At 38.7% G+C, this 19,916-nt stretch overlaps 1 protein-coding gene across 12 annotated transcripts in view; it reads left to right on the top strand.

Moving 5' to 3' along the window:
• The window catches only part of abi2a (abl-interactor 2a), a 33,147-nt gene extending 15,309 nt beyond the window's left edge, over positions 1–17,838 (top strand). The window contains exons 3-13 of one of the 12 annotated variants that reach the window (XM_082174860.1): positions 3,338–3,514; positions 3,684–3,701; positions 4,277–4,374; positions 5,470–5,619; positions 9,500–9,621; positions 10,594–10,800; positions 12,004–12,162; positions 13,133–13,219; positions 13,661–13,831; positions 14,429–14,471; positions 15,096–15,262. In XM_082174860.1, the coding sequence (XP_082030986.1) occupies positions 3,338–3,514; positions 3,684–3,701; positions 4,277–4,374; positions 5,470–5,619; positions 9,500–9,621; positions 10,594–10,800; positions 12,004–12,162; positions 13,133–13,219; positions 13,661–13,831; positions 14,429–14,471; positions 15,096–15,111 (1,248 nt within the window). In that variant the 3' untranslated portion in view covers positions 15,112–15,262. Of the gene's footprint in view, positions 1–3,337; positions 3,515–3,683; positions 3,702–4,276; positions 4,375–5,469; positions 5,620–9,499; positions 9,622–10,593; positions 10,801–12,003; positions 12,163–13,132; positions 13,220–13,660; positions 13,832–14,428; positions 14,472–15,095 lie in introns of all 12 variants that reach the window. The other 11 variants (XM_082174856.1, XM_082174852.1, XM_082174858.1 and 8 more) reach the window with 11 other exon arrangements.
• Positions 17,839–19,916: the final 2,078 nt, after the last annotated feature.

Below are 19,916 nucleotides of genomic sequence, written 5' to 3'. Positions count from 1 at the left end.
GTAAAGCTTACAGCGCCTTTTACCTTCAGTAAAAAGGTCTGGAAAAATGACCTCAGGTAACACTAATCCTGTGTGAATAGACCCGCTGTAAATATGTACGTAAATATTTTGTAATTTCCTGTTTAAAAATAGTTTTTTGCGGTTTTTCAAGTATGTAGACGCTTGAAAAAGCATTCAGTTGCGTTTTAGACGCTGGGACTAGTCTGTGGCGAAACTCAGGTGTTTTCAATATACCATTCAGATCAGAAAGATCGAAAGCACTTGTTAGAGGCACGAAACATCTTTCAGCGTTAGGTAAGTGCCTTTTACCAACACAATCTAATCTGAAGTTAATTAATACATTGTTCGACCGGACATAACTGTTTTATATATATAAATATAGGTTATATGTGTTTGCGCACATGATATCAGGAAACAATGTAATACGCACATGACGACAGGAAGGTGACGCCAATGCACAAATCGAGTTACCCCTCCCACTTCTGCTAGTTTTACTGAGATATCTTATTCTGTGCGAATTGGCCATTAATATTACAGACGTCCTGTGTTAAAATTACATTACTCCATCTACCCTTGTAAAGTTAATCCCGTCCGAATAGGGCTTTACAGTCTCTCACTCTGGGCTATATTTACTGAAGGAAGACTGAAGGCTCTAAGAGGTGTAAGGCCCGCTATATTGGTCCAATCTCCGGTTCGCCAATACACGGGGAAGGTTATCACATGTTCTGTCCTCACTCATGCAAAGTATTGGTTGGTTAAATTTGTAATGCATTAATCATATGCATTTACTCGTTAATTCATCTGACTCCATAAATGAAAGGTTTTAATAATATCTGTGCCTCACTAAAAGTGAGCGAATGTTTGACTATTCCTTTTAACCATTAAATGAACAATGTCAAAATCAGTTGGAATAATCACATTGTAGCAATTTAATATTTCAGATATCAGAGATCAATTCCATAATCAATTCAAATATCTAGAACATGGTTATACATTGGTTACACCAAAGAATCTTACCCAGTTTGTACCTGAGATAGAGAGAGAGAAAGGAAAGAGAGAGAGAGAGAGAAAGACCACCTATTCAATTCAACGTCCAGCCAAGAAGAGCCCCAGAGCCAGAGCACACCTTCCTTTATCCTCCTTTGACCAGGTGATATGGGGGATGGGGGACACCACCCTCAAATGGCTTCTATCCCACAGAAGGGGAGTTGCCTTATCTGGCCTTATCTCGAAACCAGTTTTCTCTAAACTTCTATAAACCTTATTTCCTTTTATTTTATCTATCTGGATATGAGATATCTGTACCACTCACTTTGAGACATTTCAAATGACACCAAAAACATAACAGTCAATGTTGAATATTCACATTAAACCATGTTCTTGCGTGAGTTCCTAGTTTCTGAGAGGAAGAAAGGCTGTATTGGGGAGGTCAAATGTTAATTAGCCAGCAGGGCCCTTTTGTCCCATAAATCAGGCCTCAACCAGGATTTTCATTCTTACAGAGGTAAGAAGTAAATGACTGTTACCTGGTTAGGTAATGGGTAGTCTCAACCTCAGACGTCATGCCCACAGACTGTTTGCTGAACGTCTGATGCATAAGGCACACATAATGGGAAACACTTTCGGAATTTAGAAGTCGTCATCTGATTGGTTGAGTTCTACAGGAGCCCTTGGATATGTGTGTTGTATTCTTTAACAGTCCACCTGGAAACAAAGCCATCGTGATGCCAAACCCCCTCATGGAAGAAGAAAGCTGTCATGTTTACAACTGTGACAATGAGCGCTTATCAGGATCAGTTAAACGCTGGATTTTCAAAAGTATCTGAAGTTCACCGTGCCATTGTCGCAGTAAACTTGCACAACGTTCTTGAATTTATCATTTATTAGATGCACATCGGTTTGTTATCGTAGGACATCGACTTTACATTTTCACGCCCTAAACATGACACGGAAAAAAACGAACTGTGATTGGTTGCTTTACATGTCGGTCAGCCGTCCTCTTGGCCAGGCCTTGGCCAATGAAAGCTGCGATGGAGTCCAGACCTTCTGCCGTCAGTCTGAAGGTCTGGCTACGCAAGACTGGGTAAAAGAAATTCTAAAATGATCTGTCATAAATGGTTCTGACACTAAAATAAGTGTAGAAATCTTCAGACTGTGGTAAATCCGCTTCATATTGTGCAAATCATACATGTTGACGGTAAATCACTGTAATGTGGCCTATTGCTTTGATCAAACATTTTCATGAATGACCACACATTTAATGTACGGTTACTAATGATTGTCTTGTTTTTGTTTGTCTTTGGTTTGCTGATCAGACAGCACCCGTGTCCAGTCAGTTTTCGGTCGATCTCATTGATTCTGTAATTAAACAGCATCCCACAGACTCACAGTCTGCATGCAACTGTTATTCAGCTACAGTGTAACTGCAGGGCTCTAGCGCGACTGCTGTAGTGTTTTGTTCCTACCAAAGATATGAGTGAATGTTAGGGAGTTTGAGTTTTTAAAAACAAGAATGCATTGCGTGATCAAACTTATATACAGGGCTCGAAATTAACTTATTTACGTGGCAGCCGCGGGGTCCACTGTTTTTTAAGCAGCAATGGATGCAAACCAGATCCTAAACTTGGAAAGTGTTCATTTCTCATGGATGATTTCTCTCATCCACTTTTCATGCTTGCTTCTTTTGTCTCCATTTCTCTGATCTGTCTTCTCTCCGCTGCCCTCATCTGTGGACTCAGCTGCTGCTCTGGACTCGAGCCCTATTTACTATATCACTGTCACTTAATGCTGAAAATATCATTTAGCTGTGTTTGAGATGCCAGCAGCAGAGGCTCTCTGTGTTTCGTCATATTTTTATTTATTTAACAGCTGTCAACAGCATGGGCTCTAAAGCGATTAAAACTGCACCACAACATCTAATGCAGCTCTTCTCATGAAGTGCTTTTGACACGATCCTCTCCCAGAATCGCCGTGTGACATGAAACCGTACTCCGCCGACAGAGATTTCAGGCCTCTCACAACCGCACGCTTTAATATTTTGGCCTTACATATTGTGTTTTGTGACCTGCTTTCACAAATATGAGGCCAAACTCAGGCCATCCTTTTTCCTCAAGTTGTTCCTGCTCCAATGCCGTAATTTAATTCTTGCCACTGTAACTTTAAAACTTCTGAATATGTAAATGACCTCTATTATGATTGCCATTGGCATGTGAATGTGAATATGGTTGTAGTTGTGAATCACGTCAAACCTGATTTCGAAATGATCCAGTTTAGTTTTAGTAGATCTGAAATTTCTTCAAACTTTTCAAACGTTTTTCTTTGTTCTTCTACTATTCAGACAGTGGACATCCATAAAGAAAAGGTGGCGAGGCGGGAGATCGGCATCCTCACCACCAATAAGAACACCTCCCGCACGCATAAAATCATTGCTCCAGCCAATCCCGAAAGGCCGGTGCGGTACATTCGCAAACCCATCGATTACAGCGCATTGGACGATATTGGTCATGGTGTGAAGGTAGGACACAAGCTCTCCAGCCTCTGGAGAAAACTTTTTCTGACTAACATGTTTGTTTTGAACTAACAAATGGCAAAATCTAACGTGGGTTTTCTGTGTGTCTGAGATGTGTCACTAACCTCTCTGTGCTTCCTCTCACCTCTGTTCTCTGCTTCGCTCTTGGTTTAAGTGGTTGCTTAAGTTCAAGGTAAGGGCTTTTACAGCTGTCCTATGATCAGGTGACATGAATGGAGAAGGAATAAGGTTTGATTCCTTAGTTCATACTTATGACCTAAACACTGACTGAGAACACTGACAATTCTGTATTTGATCCGTTTTAGGTATTAAGCCGTCATGAAATACAAAAATACTACTCAGTGCTGATTTGGAGATTCTGAATCCTTTTTATAGATACATTAATGAGAAATCGAGGAGAAGTAAATAATATTTGAATTTGAGTTTGACTTAGCGAATTTTGCAGGTCCGAAATTGAACAACCATTTGGCAATCATCCCTGTTTCTTCTTTCATCCTTACCATTTTCTAATTGTTGCATGTGGCTCAGAATTTGGTGTGTTTGATTGTTCTGTTTGTTTGAGCTTTTCTTTGTTTTCCCTAAAAACGAAATGAGATCTCTCTATCTATCACTGTCTTTCTCTCTGTAGCAGTTTTACGGCTGTACTAGGCCATCGTCAACTTTGATGCCGTTTTCCCTCCTCTTCCGTGAAACTGAGATGTTCTCTTTCACAGCTGAAGGCTGTTTATGATGTTGATTTTGTCATAGGTCAACACCCAGAACATGAAGATGGGCAGCCTTCTCCGCACCACACCTCCCACACAGAAACCTCCCAGCCCGCCGATGTCAGGCAAAGGCACCATAGGGTATGTATACAGACCGTGTAGCTCTAGGGGTCACTACTGAAAGAATCGGCCGCTGAGATTGTGGTGGTGAACCACTCATTTGAAGAATTTGTTTATTATAATTTATACTCTGATCTCAGAGGTCCTTTCATCTGATCAGATCATTTTTAGTGTTTTTCGTAACGATTTTTCTAGGGCAACATCAGTGAGGCTTTCATTTCCTAGTAAAAGCCTGTTTTTCAGTGTAGGTCACACACAGCATGATGTGACGTGTCTCTAGTTGAGTTGTGTAGGGTCATGTCTTTTGTTTTGTCCTCAGGGAAAACTCAGCCTCATCCCCACAGATGACATTATCCTTCACATCCCTTGCTTACTTTTATGCCAGTGAACAGCCAGATTTACATTTAGGCCAATAAAAAAGCGTGTTAAATGTGCTTTGGCATCTAAAATTGAGAACTGTGAAACTGATTATGAAACCGATCAGATATGCTATCTTTGAAGAGTGTTCTTTAAGCCGTAGCTTGATATTTCTGTGTCCTGCCCTGTTTTCTGAACACTAGCTGTGCAGATTGGGGCTCTTTTGGTTTCCTGTGTAGCCTCATGATGGCTAGATATTGCAGGGCAGATAGTGTACTTGTGGACAGGTCTGCAACATAACACAACTAAAGCATATTTCCTCATTAAATGCCGTATATTTGTGTCAGTGTCATAAAAAAAAAAAAGGAATTTATGTGTAAAAAAAAAAAGCCTATTTTTAGGACCATTAAGATTTTATTTTTTTATTTGAAAAAACCCTGAAAAACCCTTTAATTTTTTTATTTAATTAATCTTTGTTCTATTGTGTTTATTTGTGCTATTGGAGAAAAAAGTATTATTTGTTGTACTAACTTTAATTTATGCTGATAAAAAAAATACAGTAATTGGTCAGTAGTCAATTGTAGTACAGACAAAAAAAAAGATGTTACATTTGTGAAAATATCATTATGATTATGTTACAATTACACTAGAACGACTGCACACATAATAACGGTAATTCGAATCTGGTGGTGAAATTACCTTTAGCGTGAAAATGTCACCATGCAAAAAGGCAAATTATATGTATGTTTCTCTTGACAGGAGACACTCCCCCTACAGGACACTTGAGCCAGTGAGGCCTCCTGTGGTGCCTAATGACTATGTCCCGAGCCCCACACGCAATACAGTGCCCATCCTGCAACAGAGTCCTGTACGCACAGCATCTGTCAATCACAGGACCCGCACTTACAGGTACCATTACCCACACGCTCTCCTCTCTGTCGAAGCAGATCCCACGCTTCTCTCGCACTGCTCTCCATCTGCATTATATAGTCACTGTATGTACATGTATTTATTAGCTAGCATTGATTAGTTGGTTTTGCTGAGAGACATTGCTTCCCCCCAGCACTTCTAAAACAAGCATCGCTGATTGTCTGCACAATTGCATAATCTGAAACCTTGGCAACCAGTTGCGAGTGACGTTAGCAGCGCTCACATAAACGCATCATCAGTCATGGAGGATAAAGACGCCTGAAGATGCTCTCGAATGACTGCAGAGCCTCGCTTTCTTCGAGATGTCTCCCATCTTCAAATTTAGTTTCTTCGTTTCATTTTTCCTGAGGATTTTTCAGATCAAGTCCAGTACATTGCAGAACAAGGTCTTTGAAGCTCCGACCTTTTCTTCTGTGCCTGAAATTATGTAACCGCTCTCACTTGTTCTCTTTTGATCTCTGTGTCATCTGCAGGGATGCCTGTAAAATCTTCATTTATGTTTTTGGCTGACACTTTTAGCCAGTGTTTTTTATAGTGGTGTTTCCTGGGGATAAAACCCCTGCCCTTGTTGTTGTTAGCGGCCCATTTTTTTTACTACTTTTTAGCTACAGGAGCACCTCTTTATACACTCCTAAGCATTTCTCTGGTTTTCATCCTGAGCAGTGAGTGTATGCTGGAGTCTTCCCACATGCTCTGGATCACTGCTTGTCAGAATTAGAAGAAGAGCAATTGGTGCCGTTTTTCCCAGCACTCTCCCATCTGTCTGCTAGTTGGAAATGAACATCTTGACTATGACACAAATGACAATGGTTGTTCCCTCCTAAAGTTAAGAGGGACTGATCATTTGTATCATATACATTTTTATTCAAATTTGAGAACATTTAAATATCATTAGAAATCTTGCAGAGGCTACAGACAGTTTGGAGTTGTCAGAGCCTTGGCAAAATGGAGGCACACATGCTCTTGACACATTAGAGCTGTAGCACTTCAAGGATGGAGGTTTTGAGTCCAGTCTATGTTGTGTCCTAATCCCATTTCCCCTCATAATTAGCTTTCCTGTAGCTCAGTGGTAAGAGCATTGCGTTAACTACGCAAGGTTGTGGGTTCGATCCCAGGGGATTGCACATACCTATGTATAAATGTATAGGATAACGCAATGTAAGTCGCTTTGGATAAAAGCGTCTGCCAAATGCATAAATGTTAATGTAAATGTAAATTATAGGGATGCACCGAAAACCTATCGAAGATTTTCAGGCGAAACAGCTATTTTTGGTTTTGGAGGGCAAATCAGTGATTAGCGCGATGGCACGATTTGACTGTCCAGCTTCTATTTTGTGCACACAATGTGGATGAGCTACAACAGTGAACTTTTCTGGCTGTTAATCCCTTTCGAACTACCATTGGTCCATGACGTGTAGATGGGCTCTGGGACTCCGCCGTCTTTGTCGTGGAAATCTTCTCCGATTCGTTTTACTGTTCAGTCCATTAATGTCAGATGCGAGTAAAAACATGAACACTCTGGAGAGCTGCTTTATAGTAGAAATTGAAGTTGTTTTACACGTTTAATCTTTAAAGCTGCTTGCTGTAAAGCAATCGATTATATAAAGTGCTAAATAAACATGACATGTCTTGACTGGTGTGCTGAATTGCAGAGCTGATGGAAACATATCCACATCTGTGATCAGATGCTTTCTTAACTGCTGTTTTGTCACTGCTGTCATTTTTGGTGTTTATTTTGTTATTGAGAGAAAACATGCAGCACATATTTACATAATCATCTAAACGCCGCTTTCAGCCGTGTAGGTGGCTTCGGGATTTTGCTAACAGTATACCAGGTATTTCAAGCTGCTTTTTACCTCCAGGCTAGTGTTTTTTTTTTTTTTATCCTGGTGCTGGGGATACTCCGCTGTGCACATTTTGTATGTCTCCCTTATTTACAACACCTTATTTAGATCATCAGCTCATTAGTTGAGAGCTAAGAGTGTCATATAAGAGAGACATACAAAATGTGTAGAGCAGTGGGTTTCCAGGACCATGATTGAAAACCACTGCTCTAAGCAAAGAACGAAAAAGAACTTCGCCCTGAGTATATCAGGATCTTAAGAAATGGGGATTTAAGAGGATTAAAGATTGGAGAAGTCCGACATACATTACCTGAGAGAAGTCAGTTGTTTCACCGAAAGATCAAGTCGTGACATTTTGATAAATAATGAGGTAAAAAAAAAAATGTGTTGTTAGCAGTCAGTACAATAATATGCATTTCAAAAATAGATGGGTGAATTTCCATTTCATGCCAACATTTAACAAAATAATTATTGCTGCTAGATCTAAAGATGCAGACAATTCATTCTTTTTTTCAGCCATGTAATGTGTGTCGTGCTCCTTTTCTTCAGCTGCTTCTGCTCTATATCCACCTGGCATTGCTTTTCATCTCTCTTACAAAACAGTATCTCACTCAAGTCCTTAGTCTCATTACTGATTGACTTGTGTATTTCTTCTTGCTCTTTTCTCTGCATCTCAAGCACATTATTTCTTGCAGTCTGTGTGCTCAGCTTTTGCCTTTTCAGTATTGAGCGCAGGCTAGTGAGTGCACTTCTTTCTGGCCACAAAGTCTCTGCTGTTGCTTCTGTTTATTCTGTGTTTCACAAATGCTGCCATCTCATGTTCTTTGTGTCATAGCAACATGGCATGGGCTGGTTCAGTCTAAGTGTGTTTTGGTCCATGTATGGTCGGTCTCTCTCTCTCTCTCTCTCTCTCTCTCTCTCTCTCTCTCTCTCTCTCTCTCTCTCTCTCTCTCTCTCTCTCTCTCAGAGCACTTACATGACATTAGGGCTGGTCCGAATACCCTTTTTTTGCGCTTCGGTAGTAGTGACCATCAACTATTCGCAGCTTCGGAGAGAGGGGGCTGAACATATTCTTCTCTCTAATAAAGGCAGGAATCTCTATGTGTCTGTATGTCCATTTGCATTTTGATTATTTATTTCGAGAACCGTTCATCCAATCGACTTCACAAGGGAGTGCAGTGTCGCATTTGGTGCAATATGGACACGTGAGACGCGACATTCAGAATTAATAAACTTTTAGTAAACTACAGAACAGCGCGAGCGGGAAGCGGCGCGCCTCACGCGGGCAGGGCTTATATGCTCTGAGAACGGACACTGCACTAGTGCTATAAAACGCACACACACAGGTCTGTTAAATTAAGCAATACTTTTAAGGTAGTCTAATATTTTTCTGACTAACAAATAACAGTAAAGGGTAGATTTAAATAAAGAAAAACGAAATTTAAATAAAGAAATGAAATTTAAATAAAGAAAAAACAAAATTTAAATAAAGAAAAACGAAATTAAGTTCAATTAAAAACAAGATTTAGATTGATAATAACAGGTAAAAAGGCTAATACATTTTGTTTCTATTATTCTATTTTCCACAATGTCAAAGCAACGCAGCTTAACCCAAAACACAAGCTCAGGCATGCACTTCGGTCCATACACGCTCCGCTGTTCTGCGCTCTAGCCAGAGAACACTCCCGTTGCTGGTTAGGCGTCGGTTCTATTTCTAGCATGCACGCGTTTATTTTTTTGTCTCACGCAGGCAGTGTGCAAACTCCAACCTGTTAACATGGGAGCCGAAATAAAAACGCTCACGCCACGCAGCCAGTGTGTCGCCGGCCTTATTCAAGCGCAAATGAGAACCGTTTCGCGGGGGATCCCAGGTGTGCAAAAAAATAAAAAAACACGAATATTCGCATGTCAAATTTTCAAATCGAATACCAACCCACCGAACAAATATTCGGGTCCAGCCCTAGAGTGTGTGTATAACATGAGGCACATGTTCACGTGGTGTGTAATCTGTTCAGCAGTGGGAGCAGTGGCGGCAGTCATCCCAGCAGCCGCAGTAGCAGTCGTGAAAACAGCGGGAGCGGAAGTGTGGGTGTTCCCATCGCTGTGCCCACACCCTCTCCACCCAGCGCCTTCCCAGGTGACATCTCCATCTCCTCTCTGACTTCACCTAACAACATATATACCACATACATTCTCTGGCTAAAATAATTTCTTTTTGATCATTTAGAATAAGTTCTTAAGAAGTGTGATATGATCTTGCTATCATCTGACTTTATATCCAAGATCAAATACAAAAACAAAAAAAACTGTTCATGCAAAAGATAAAAATGTCCATCCATTTACTCTCATGTTGTTCCAAACTTTTATGGATTTTGTTTTGTGGAATACAAAAGGAGTTTAGTTATATTTCCACAAAAAAACTTGTATTCAAAATCTAGTCTGTTGATATTACAAGCAATGAAAACTAATGAAATTGTACTTCTTGTTCTTTTATGTCGACTGCTGAGAGTCAATATTTTCAGTGAATGACTTTGAAATATTGGTCTTATCACAAAACTATCATATAGCTTCAGATGTAGAATATAACACATGTTAGAAGAATAATGTAAAATAGACTTCTTTATTATTCACTTCAGGAATGGAAAAAGCAGCTTGGATGACAGGTTGAATTGCTTCTGTTGGGGGTGGGAATTGAGAACAGTTTCTATTGTATTTCCTCTCAAACGACTGAAACAAGGAATTTTCTGAATAAGGCTATAAATGAACATTCAAAAAATTCAACAGTAACATCAGAGTTGTTCAATCCTGCTCCTGAAGTGCCACTGTCCTGCAGACTTCAGCTGCAACACACCTGTCTGGGTGTTTCCAGTGATCCTGAACACCTTGATTAACTGGTTAAAGTTTAATTGGGGCTGGAGCTAAAATGTGCTGGAAGTTGGCCCTCAAGGAGCAGGATTGGACACCCCTGATGTAAATAGTCTTCAGAAAAGCAGAATTGTGATTTTATGCTCAGCTTCTTAAATCATGCCCCCACATTACCTCCCTTTATGTGAAATGCAAAAGCATTTCTCATTTGGTTTCCTTCCTCTCTCCTCGTTTTACCCTCAAGCTGTTAGTGCCAGCACACCTTCAGCTCCAACTAACTCCACTCAGCCTTCTTTCACTTCCTCTAACTTAACCCCCACACAACCCTCAATCCCTGAATCTCTCGACTCCACTGAGAGCTCTCTGACCCCAGAGAAAGGCTCTCCTACCTCCCAGCCACCCCTCACTACAGCTGCAGCTAGTGCTACATCCAACACCGACCCTGGGACAGGTGAGTCCGCCACTGTCCGAATCATCTCCAGTCCATTAGTCACACCTTCTACCCTCGTGTCATTCCACACCTGCTGAGACATCATGTGGTGAATTTTTGGTCTTTGTGTCCTGCTCATATTGCTTCCTCACGAGTCTCTCAAGCTGTTTTCATTGTTTGTTTGTTACAATTCTAACTTGGTACATTTGAGTCCTCAACAAAAGTGCCAATGTGACTTCTACTAGCAGCATGTTTCTCTGTTGCTTGATGACCCACAAAGTGGCTGTGGGATCTTTTTGGAACTATTTTTGCTGACAGTGAAGGGTTAAAGAACTGTTGTATACAAGTACAAATTTAGCATCTTTTGTGTTAAAAATCTGGAAACCTCATTGGTTTCCCTGCAATTTGGTGAGAAGAAACAACAATTTATGTAAAAACAAAAAAATACTTTCACAGAAAAATCCTTTAAGTAGAAAAATAAACATCATACCTTTTTCTTCTAAAGTTCTCATACTTTTCATATTTTAGTGTTTAAGTTACAATAAATGTTTGTTTTTACCTTGCTGTCAATTTGACCCCTAACACAATCAGTGTAACCAAAATTTGTGCAGCATTTCCAAAATGTATAAATAATGATTGTGAAACTTTACTTCAGGGCCCATTGTCAAGCAAAAAAAGTGTCTTTCACACAAACCAAATGAATCCAATTTTGGTTCACACCAAGATGATCACAGACAGGACTTAAGCCAGTATTAGGCCCTAGCTTAATTAGGATATTTAAGTAGCTTTTATAAACATGCCTTAGAAAAAAAAAGAATGTCCTTTCAAAGAAAGCTGGTGTGCAGCTTGAGTCAAAACAATGGCACTGCCATATTTTAAGAAATGTCAGTGCAAGTTTCTTTCAGTTAAAACGGCTCAAACATGCATTTTAGTCTGGGACTACTGGGCTTAAGCCTTGTCTGTGAAACCAGTGGCTAGTGTGAAAACCTTAGTCCAGATCAGTTTAGATCATGACGTTTTCATGACATTCACGCTTTGCTTTTGTACCATTGATCCATTTGATCTTTATGGAAAAATGCTTGTCCTTAAAAGGTCTGACTGTAGACGTCTAACATTCTTCTCATTTATTTTTAACTCTAAGGAATTATGGTGGTGTTTCTCAGAAATGAACATGATCAGTCTGCAGTCATTCTTTTGTCTCATGACTGTGTGTTGTTCGTGCAGGTGTTCCTCAGTTCTACAGCATGAACAGGCCCGTCCCCAGACAGATCTCACCCACAGTGGGAGGTTCGCTGCCGTACCGCCGGCCGCCCTCAATCATGGGTCAGACGTCCATGCCCTCCAGCCAACAGAATGGAGGGCCCTATTACAATCAGAACCAAGGTACCACTCTCACTATTCATACCTCACGTCCCAGAAAGGATGTCAAAACACCCAGTTCTGCTTATTCGTCAAAGGCAGTTTAATTTGTTCTTTGATATTATGAATACCTCAGTCCCCCACCTGCATTTTACTTTCTTTTAACATTTGAATTTGATACCATCATATTTCTGCACATTCTTCTTCTTTTTTTTTTTTATATTTCACATTCTCTTATCCCAGTTTATAGTTCATTGACTACTATTAGTAAGCCAATCATATGTTTATCTCCTCCAAAAGTGTAAACATTGAGCCTATCAGGCACTATCTAACCAATAAGAGCGGTCCACTCAGATCTGTCAATCTCTTTCCAGCTCAATCTATAGCAAGAGTTCGGGGCGTGGCCAGAGGGTGTCTAGGTTGTGGGATCATGGATGATGCGTTACATAGGAAAAGACATTCAGTTATAGAAGTGCAAGCCAAAATTCACTGCATTTAAACCTTCAAAGATTAAGATAGAAAAAAATCAGGGCATTGTGATGCAACACACTACAATGGACACTTCAAAACCACACAGCATCATCATCATGCTGATTGACAATTGTACCAGTATATAATATTTTCTTTGTCCAGTGTAGTCTTATACAGTTGTGGCACATCATGTCACTGTATTTGTGATTTGAGTTGGGTGAGGCGCAACGGGCCAAAGAGACGTTTGCAAGGTTGTTTGAGACAACATACTTGACCTTTAATGATACATTGTTGTATTAACTGTGTTTAGAGTGTTACTTTAATGAATAAATGGGTTAGTGTTTGAACCTCTCTAGCTGGTGTAGATCCATCCTTTCTGCAATGAGGTAACCACTTCCTGTTTGCACACTCAACTAACTATCTACTGTCTTCTGTTTTTCCCTTACACATTCACTTTCTTTATCTTGGTTCATTGCTCACACTCCCCCCTTCCTGTGTGCTTTTTTGTGGTCTTGTGGACTAGCCTCAGTGGCCCCCCCTCCCCCCTCCATACTGCAGATCACACCCCAGCTTCCACTGACGGGTTTTGTGGCTCGCGTACAGGAAACCAGTAAGTGGCTTTGAGCTTCTCCAATGAGACCCTCCAGCATTCAGAGACACACGCATACACACATTCAGCTCAAAGCAGCTTGTCTAAAAGCACAAGAGATGCTGTTGAAAGCATGAAAATATACCTATAATACTTGTTTTAGGTTAGTCAATTGATTACAAATCTACATTTTATTAAATGAATATCAATATTTCCTAAGAAAAAGCCCTCAAGCTGACAACTTTGTGGCAGATGAGTAAATCACTGAATGCATTCATGTGTGTATGCATCCGTCTATCTGAGAATGTTAGGAGTGTAACTTTCATCACTGTTTCTTTTTCACAGTAAACCATCCATATCACATCAGAACTTCTTGCTCTCTCTGCATGGATCCATGAGCTTGCATGGCCTTCTCATCTGGAGTCGTGTGTCTCCTGTTCATTTCTCTACTCTCTCACTCAGTTTCAGATGCGCCTCCCCCACCTCCCCCTTCAGAAGAGCCGGTGTTTGAGGAGACACAAAATCCAGCTCCTCCTGAAGACTATGAGGAAGGAGAGTCTTCTGTGGTGGAGTACAGTGACCCTTATGCTGAAGAAGACCCACCCTGGGCTCCACAAACTTATCTGGAGAAAGGTACACTGAAAATATTTTGAAGATGCTGGTTAGATTAATCTCACAATATTATTGGGCATAAGTGATGGTCATTTTAATGTGCTCGGTTAAACTTTATATTAGGTGTCTTTTGTGCATGCATAAAAAAAAAAGAAATTGTTAGGTAAAATGTACTTATTGTGTTCATATTGTATTGCAAAACACTTGTGCTGCTATTGAGGTGGGATACTGGTGGGTTGAGGATAAGTAAAGGAAGGGTCTGCAGGGTCTAATTATAGATGCAATTACAGAAATTAATTACAGCTGTAATTCCAAGCAGGTATTTTTAAAATAGAAGTACAAAATATGTGCATTGTAACAAATGATTAATTTAAATGTTAGTACATGCTATTCAAAGACACTTGTTATAAAGAGGGACCTTGTGCTCAGTGTTGACATCATTACCAGGATTTGTAAAAGGTTGGTGTTAAATGGCACTGATAGAGTATTATCTTATTCACAACTGAAAGCATCATTAAATTAGCAAAAAAATATATAATAAAGACACTAGTGTTAATTTCGTTAATGAAATCTATGATGAAAAAAAGCTTGTTGACGACCTTTTTTTCTATGACTAAGACTGCGGAAGAAGCGCAGATGATCTGAAAACACCAACAAACGAGTAAGCTGGAGTTCAGCGATCTCCATTTTAGATATTCTGTCATACAGCCAGTCTGTGTTTCTTCACGAGCCACTTGTGCTGTTTGCTGCGACTAAATCTGTGATCAAACCTTCTCAGTGATGAACTGTAATAAATCCAAACATGGATCTTGACTATATTTGTGTAATAACTGCACCTCTGTGTGAAAATTGTCTTTTGCTGTTGTTTTAATAGAAAAATAATGTAGTTTGGAATTAGAAATTAATTCTGAGATAAGTTTCTTGTTTGACTAGTTTTCATAATGTAGACAGAGTTTTCATGTATGGCATAGCCTATAATAAATCAGGAAACTAGACGAGTAAGATAAACCATGCATATGGGCATATCGCTTGATTTGTTCCTATAGGTGAAAGTGCAGTAATCCTGATGAAATGTAAAAATAGATTTCTCAAATGAAAACAATCGTCGTGATTCTAATGTGAAGTTTTTGACTAAAATACTCAGATATTTACTTGACTAAATATGAAAAGCTGACAAAATGAACACAAACACACAAGTGGTGGGAATGTGTAGAACTGTGAATGATGGGTACTCAAATTTCGGCCATTGGTAACTTGCCGGCCTCTTTGTTTTTCCCGCTCTTAGTGGTGGCAATCTATGACTACATGCAAGACAAGGAAGACGAATTGTCTTTCCATGAGGGGGCCATCATCTATGTGATTAAAAAGAATGATGACGGTTGGTATGAAGGCGTGATGAGCGGCACTACGGGACTCTTCCCTGGAAACTACGTTGAGTCCATCATGCACTACACTGAGTGAACGTGTCCTCGGTCTCTCTCTCTCCTCCACCTCTCAACGCCCACCAGCGCTAATCTTACACTGCAGAACAGTGTACTGCATACAAACCATGCTAATAACAGGCCGTGCTCACAGACGAGTGGTGCGACTGAAAAAAGGACGCAATATGAAGATGGACATCCTGATGTTACAGACCACACTTTTGCACCAAGGACTGAGAAAACTATTAGAGAACTAAAATGATAGAAATAAAAGCCAATAACATGTTTACTTTTACCTTGAATGAAGGATACAGCGTTTGAAGTTGTGGATATGCATAAGCTAGATTTGGAGTGGGTACATTGTCTGTATTTCCATATTTCATAACCTTGCCTCTTCCACAGCATTGCAGTGTTTTGGTAGGCAGCACTGGGGCTGACTGATGTCTCTGAAACGGATTTATTTTTTGAACGACCTGAGGCGGGTTCATGGTGTTTTACAGTGAGGTCACGTTCAAAAAGGGAATTCATTACAATCGTATTTTGAGGAAAAATGAAAGTGTGGCACTGAACAGAAAAAGTGAAAATTGAGAAGATGCTTTATTTATTTCATGTTGTGACAGTTTATGGTTATTTTAAATTTTTAACTGTAAAGTGTTTATTTTATTAATTTTCTGATTTATATCTTTACTCTCCCATCTACGAGAATCTGTTTCAGCTGGTTTGTTGAAATAGTAAATATTTGTGCAAACAAAGTATAATTCATGGTGTCTTTGCAGGGTCTGACTCGTTTGCATAAAGGTCTCACCTAGGTTTAACTTTACCTTTTTTTTTTTACCATCACTAAATATATTTCATACATTTCTGGCTCACTTTTTTGTTTATATTTTCCCCTACGAGAATCAGTCAGCCCTGACACACATGCAGTACTAGACATATCTAATAACCTCATGAACAGTTTGACTTTTTTGTTTGTTTTAAATATTGTGTAGTGAATGATGCTAACCAGTTGGTTATTATTTAAGTGAATGTAGTGTTTCATAGACTGCATGCTTAATAAAAATAAAACAAAAATTTTTACATTTCATTTTTTTCTTGTTTTATTTACAAGGTTCCCACAATAATGGAAAGCCTGAACTATCAGGAAATTTTAAAGTTATGATTTTCAGTCCTGAAAAAATACGGCAAAATACGGCAATTACTAAAATGTAGTCATGTGAAATAAAATTTCACCAGCTAAAAATGCAGCTTTATTTTTACCATACTGGTTGATGGACATTTGCACAATTTAAAGGGGTAGTTCACCCAAAAATTTAATTTCTGTCATTAATTACTCACCCTCATGTCGTTCCAAACCCATAAGTCTTTCGTTCATCTTCAGAATTTTTTTTTTTATGAAATCTGAGATATTTCTGTCCCTCAACTGACAGCTACACAACTACTACTTTGACGCTTCAAAAAGTTCATAAAGAAATCGTAAAACTATGACTATGAATTTAGTGTCCAGTGTCAAAATTAAAAAACTCGATCAGATTTAATTTAAGCTTTTATACACATTTAAGCATTGATCAGTGAACATAAACCGAAGCTCAACCGAACCTGCTTGATGCACGAGAATGAACCTCACTGGTTCTCACATGCCAAGTGAACATGCTTGAGCTTCTGTTTACCATAACTGATGTGTGAGTTGATGAATGCTTATATGTGAACAAAAGCCCAAATTCAATCTGTTTAGCATATCCTTGAGCTTGGGAAAGGCACTATATAAATTAAACTTATTATTATTATTATATAAAGCAAATTTGTCTCTTCAGAAAATTTGGACTAAACAGCTCAATTCATATGGATTAGTTTTACGGTCTCTTTATGAACACTTTGACGCGTCTAGTTGTGTAGCTATCTCAGATTTCATCAAAAAGATCTTCATTTGTGTTACAAGGATGAACGAGTCTTATGGGTTTGAAACGACATGAGTAATTAATGAAATAATTTTTTTCACTTTTTGGGTGAACTAACCCTTTAAGTATATGTAAGTACCTGAAACATCCAAAAAATGTGGGAACTCTGTATTTAATTAGTTCCTCATTCCGCTTTTGTTATTGATCCTTCTTATACCCAGTTTAAGACTTTCATATGACATGGACAATGTCCAAACGTTATAGTATTAATCTGGGTGCTCTATAAATGTTTATGCTAAATATTGTGCCATTTTGTAATGTTATTCAAAATGTGTATAAGCTACATTTGACAATCACTGATCTTTTTTCTCTCCTGCTACTAAAACAGTTTTCCATTTAGCAGGACCTAAAGTCTGACTCCATTGTGATACCTCCATCACGAAACTGAATCTGAATCTTATGTAAAGAACAGATGGAGAGTAGAGCCAGGTGGGCGAATCCCTCACTCTACCCTACAATAATACCTGGCAAAATGTGACGTTCAGAGGGCTTAGTTTAAAAGCACATCACTGCAAACAGCACAGAGAGATGACAAATATTTCTATTTTAACATAAATATAGTGATTTTTGTAATCGATTAAAGCCCATTAACTCAATATTCTTGTGTGCCAATATATGTGTATATAACTAAATAAAAGTATGAACATCAGTATTTCCATGTGTGAGGATGAAACTAAATGTGCAAAATCTCTAAATGTGAACCTTTTCCTTCCCGTTATTAGTCATTTTCACGTAAATTGTGCCTGATCGCTCTAAAGCAGCACACTTTCAGCGCTTTCTTAAAAGACAGCCGTATGGGTCCAGATACAAAAGTGAAGAATTGTGTTGACCATAAGCTTTCTGTTTTTCACTTCTTTCCATACTGTTATTGATGAATGTGCTAAGGGGAGTTTATAGCGAAATGTCATCTCAGATGGAGTTGAGCTCAGTGTTTGGGATACACGCCCATGTTCTTTTTCAGACTTACGTAACTTGGCAGTGAACAGGGGTCCAGATGGCTTGAGACGTACGTAAGAGTGCTGGAGGTTTGCACACTCAGACGCCCACAGGCTGTTAGCTGCAGAGACAGAGAAGAAGAGCAGTTATTCTGCTGTGAACGCTACAACCACTATATCTTTAACATATTTATATCTCCTGTGGATTTACTCCACTGTTTTTTTTTTATTATTATTATTTATAGCTATATATACAGAAAAAATTGCAACGCCACAAGAAAAAAAGTGAATGTTTGTGTGAAAACTGTGCAAATCAAAGCTCAGTTCTGTGAAAAGTGTCCCTGCTGTGAGAACAAGACATCAAATGAGCAGTGCTGTTTATCAGACGTTTGGGGAGAAAACGCTTGTCAGTATACTTGTGTTTCTCTAGCAGTGGTTTTGTATGTGTTTTTTATTTTATTTTTCATCAAGATAATGTTAAAATAATTACATTATTGTCATATTTTTGCTATAACTTGGGTAAGTGGAAATCAACTGATTAAAAAGTGTGGGAACCTTGTATTTAATTAGTTCCAAATTCCGCTTTTGTTCTTGATCCCTCTTATACCCAGTTTCAGACTTTCATATGACATGGACAATGTCCGAACGTTACAGTATTAACAAGTGGAAACAATAAAACTACACTAGCATGCATTCCAATAAGAGTTTACTATACTAGAACAACAGTTCCCAGAATAAGGGTTTTGTTCATAAACATCAGGTTGGCACATGCTGTCATGTGTTTTATGTTGTAATTTCACACAAGTGATTAATTATATGTGGCCCACAACAATTACCTTTAACATTTTAAGGATCTGTTTTGTATAGGCCTATATTTTATATAGGCTATGCTAGTCTATTTTCTTCTTTTTTTTTGTCGCTAGCACTTAATATTTGGGTCACTTTTCAAAACACTTCACACAGTGAGCACAACATCAGTCTATATGGGCTAAACTGTGGATAATTTATCATTGCTTTGGCATAAAATACATTCGATGACTGTATCATTCAAATTACACCATTTTTTGTTTTAAGTTCAAAGCCTAACAAAACTAAATAAGACAGCAATTTACCACATTGATACAGATATACCATACGGTTATATCAAATCTAAAAATTGAAATGCTTTCAAAACAATCAGATTTAGCTAAACACCTGCACAGTTTGATCTATATCAGTCAATCTATACAATTCAGTAATAATGTTGTACTGTAATGTAAACATGGACCATGTAATATACATGGCAGTGAATGGTAAACAGTAGAGAGCTGTCATTTATTTTTGGAAAGAAATTTAACAGAATAAATAATTGTATAATCATGCTACCAGTTGTTAGTGTTTTTATGAGGGACAAACATAGTTGGGTGACAAACTTTGCTAGTGTTATGGATGAATGAGTTGATTTAAGACATGAATGAAGCGTTTTGGTAGGTTTAGTGTTTTGGATGGGAAATTAACTGTGTTTTAAGATTTAAAGATTTACCTTTGAAAAACTAAAGGACCTAAGTATTGAGAAACATATCCTTGGCTAGCAATTGTTAAAATAAATAAATTTTATATTACATAGGGGGGTATTACACTCAATAGAAGTAGAGAAATTAGGAGTGTATCGATTTCATATCACAGAGAACCAAGGATATACCAAGGACCACATATAATAGTGCTTTTAAAAAAAGCCCATTCACAGACATTTTGTTGGGATGGGTGCTCAAAGAGGGAAAAATTGCACACTATAAAATTGCACACACAAAAAATA

The sequence above is a fragment of the Leuciscus leuciscus genome (genome assembly GCF_965113295.1).
Source record: "Leuciscus leuciscus genome assembly, chromosome: 7".
NCBI classification, from domain to species: domain Eukaryota; kingdom Metazoa; phylum Chordata; class Actinopteri; order Cypriniformes; family Leuciscidae; genus Leuciscus; species Leuciscus leuciscus.
This window is presented reverse-complemented; position numbering and strand designations above follow the sequence as displayed.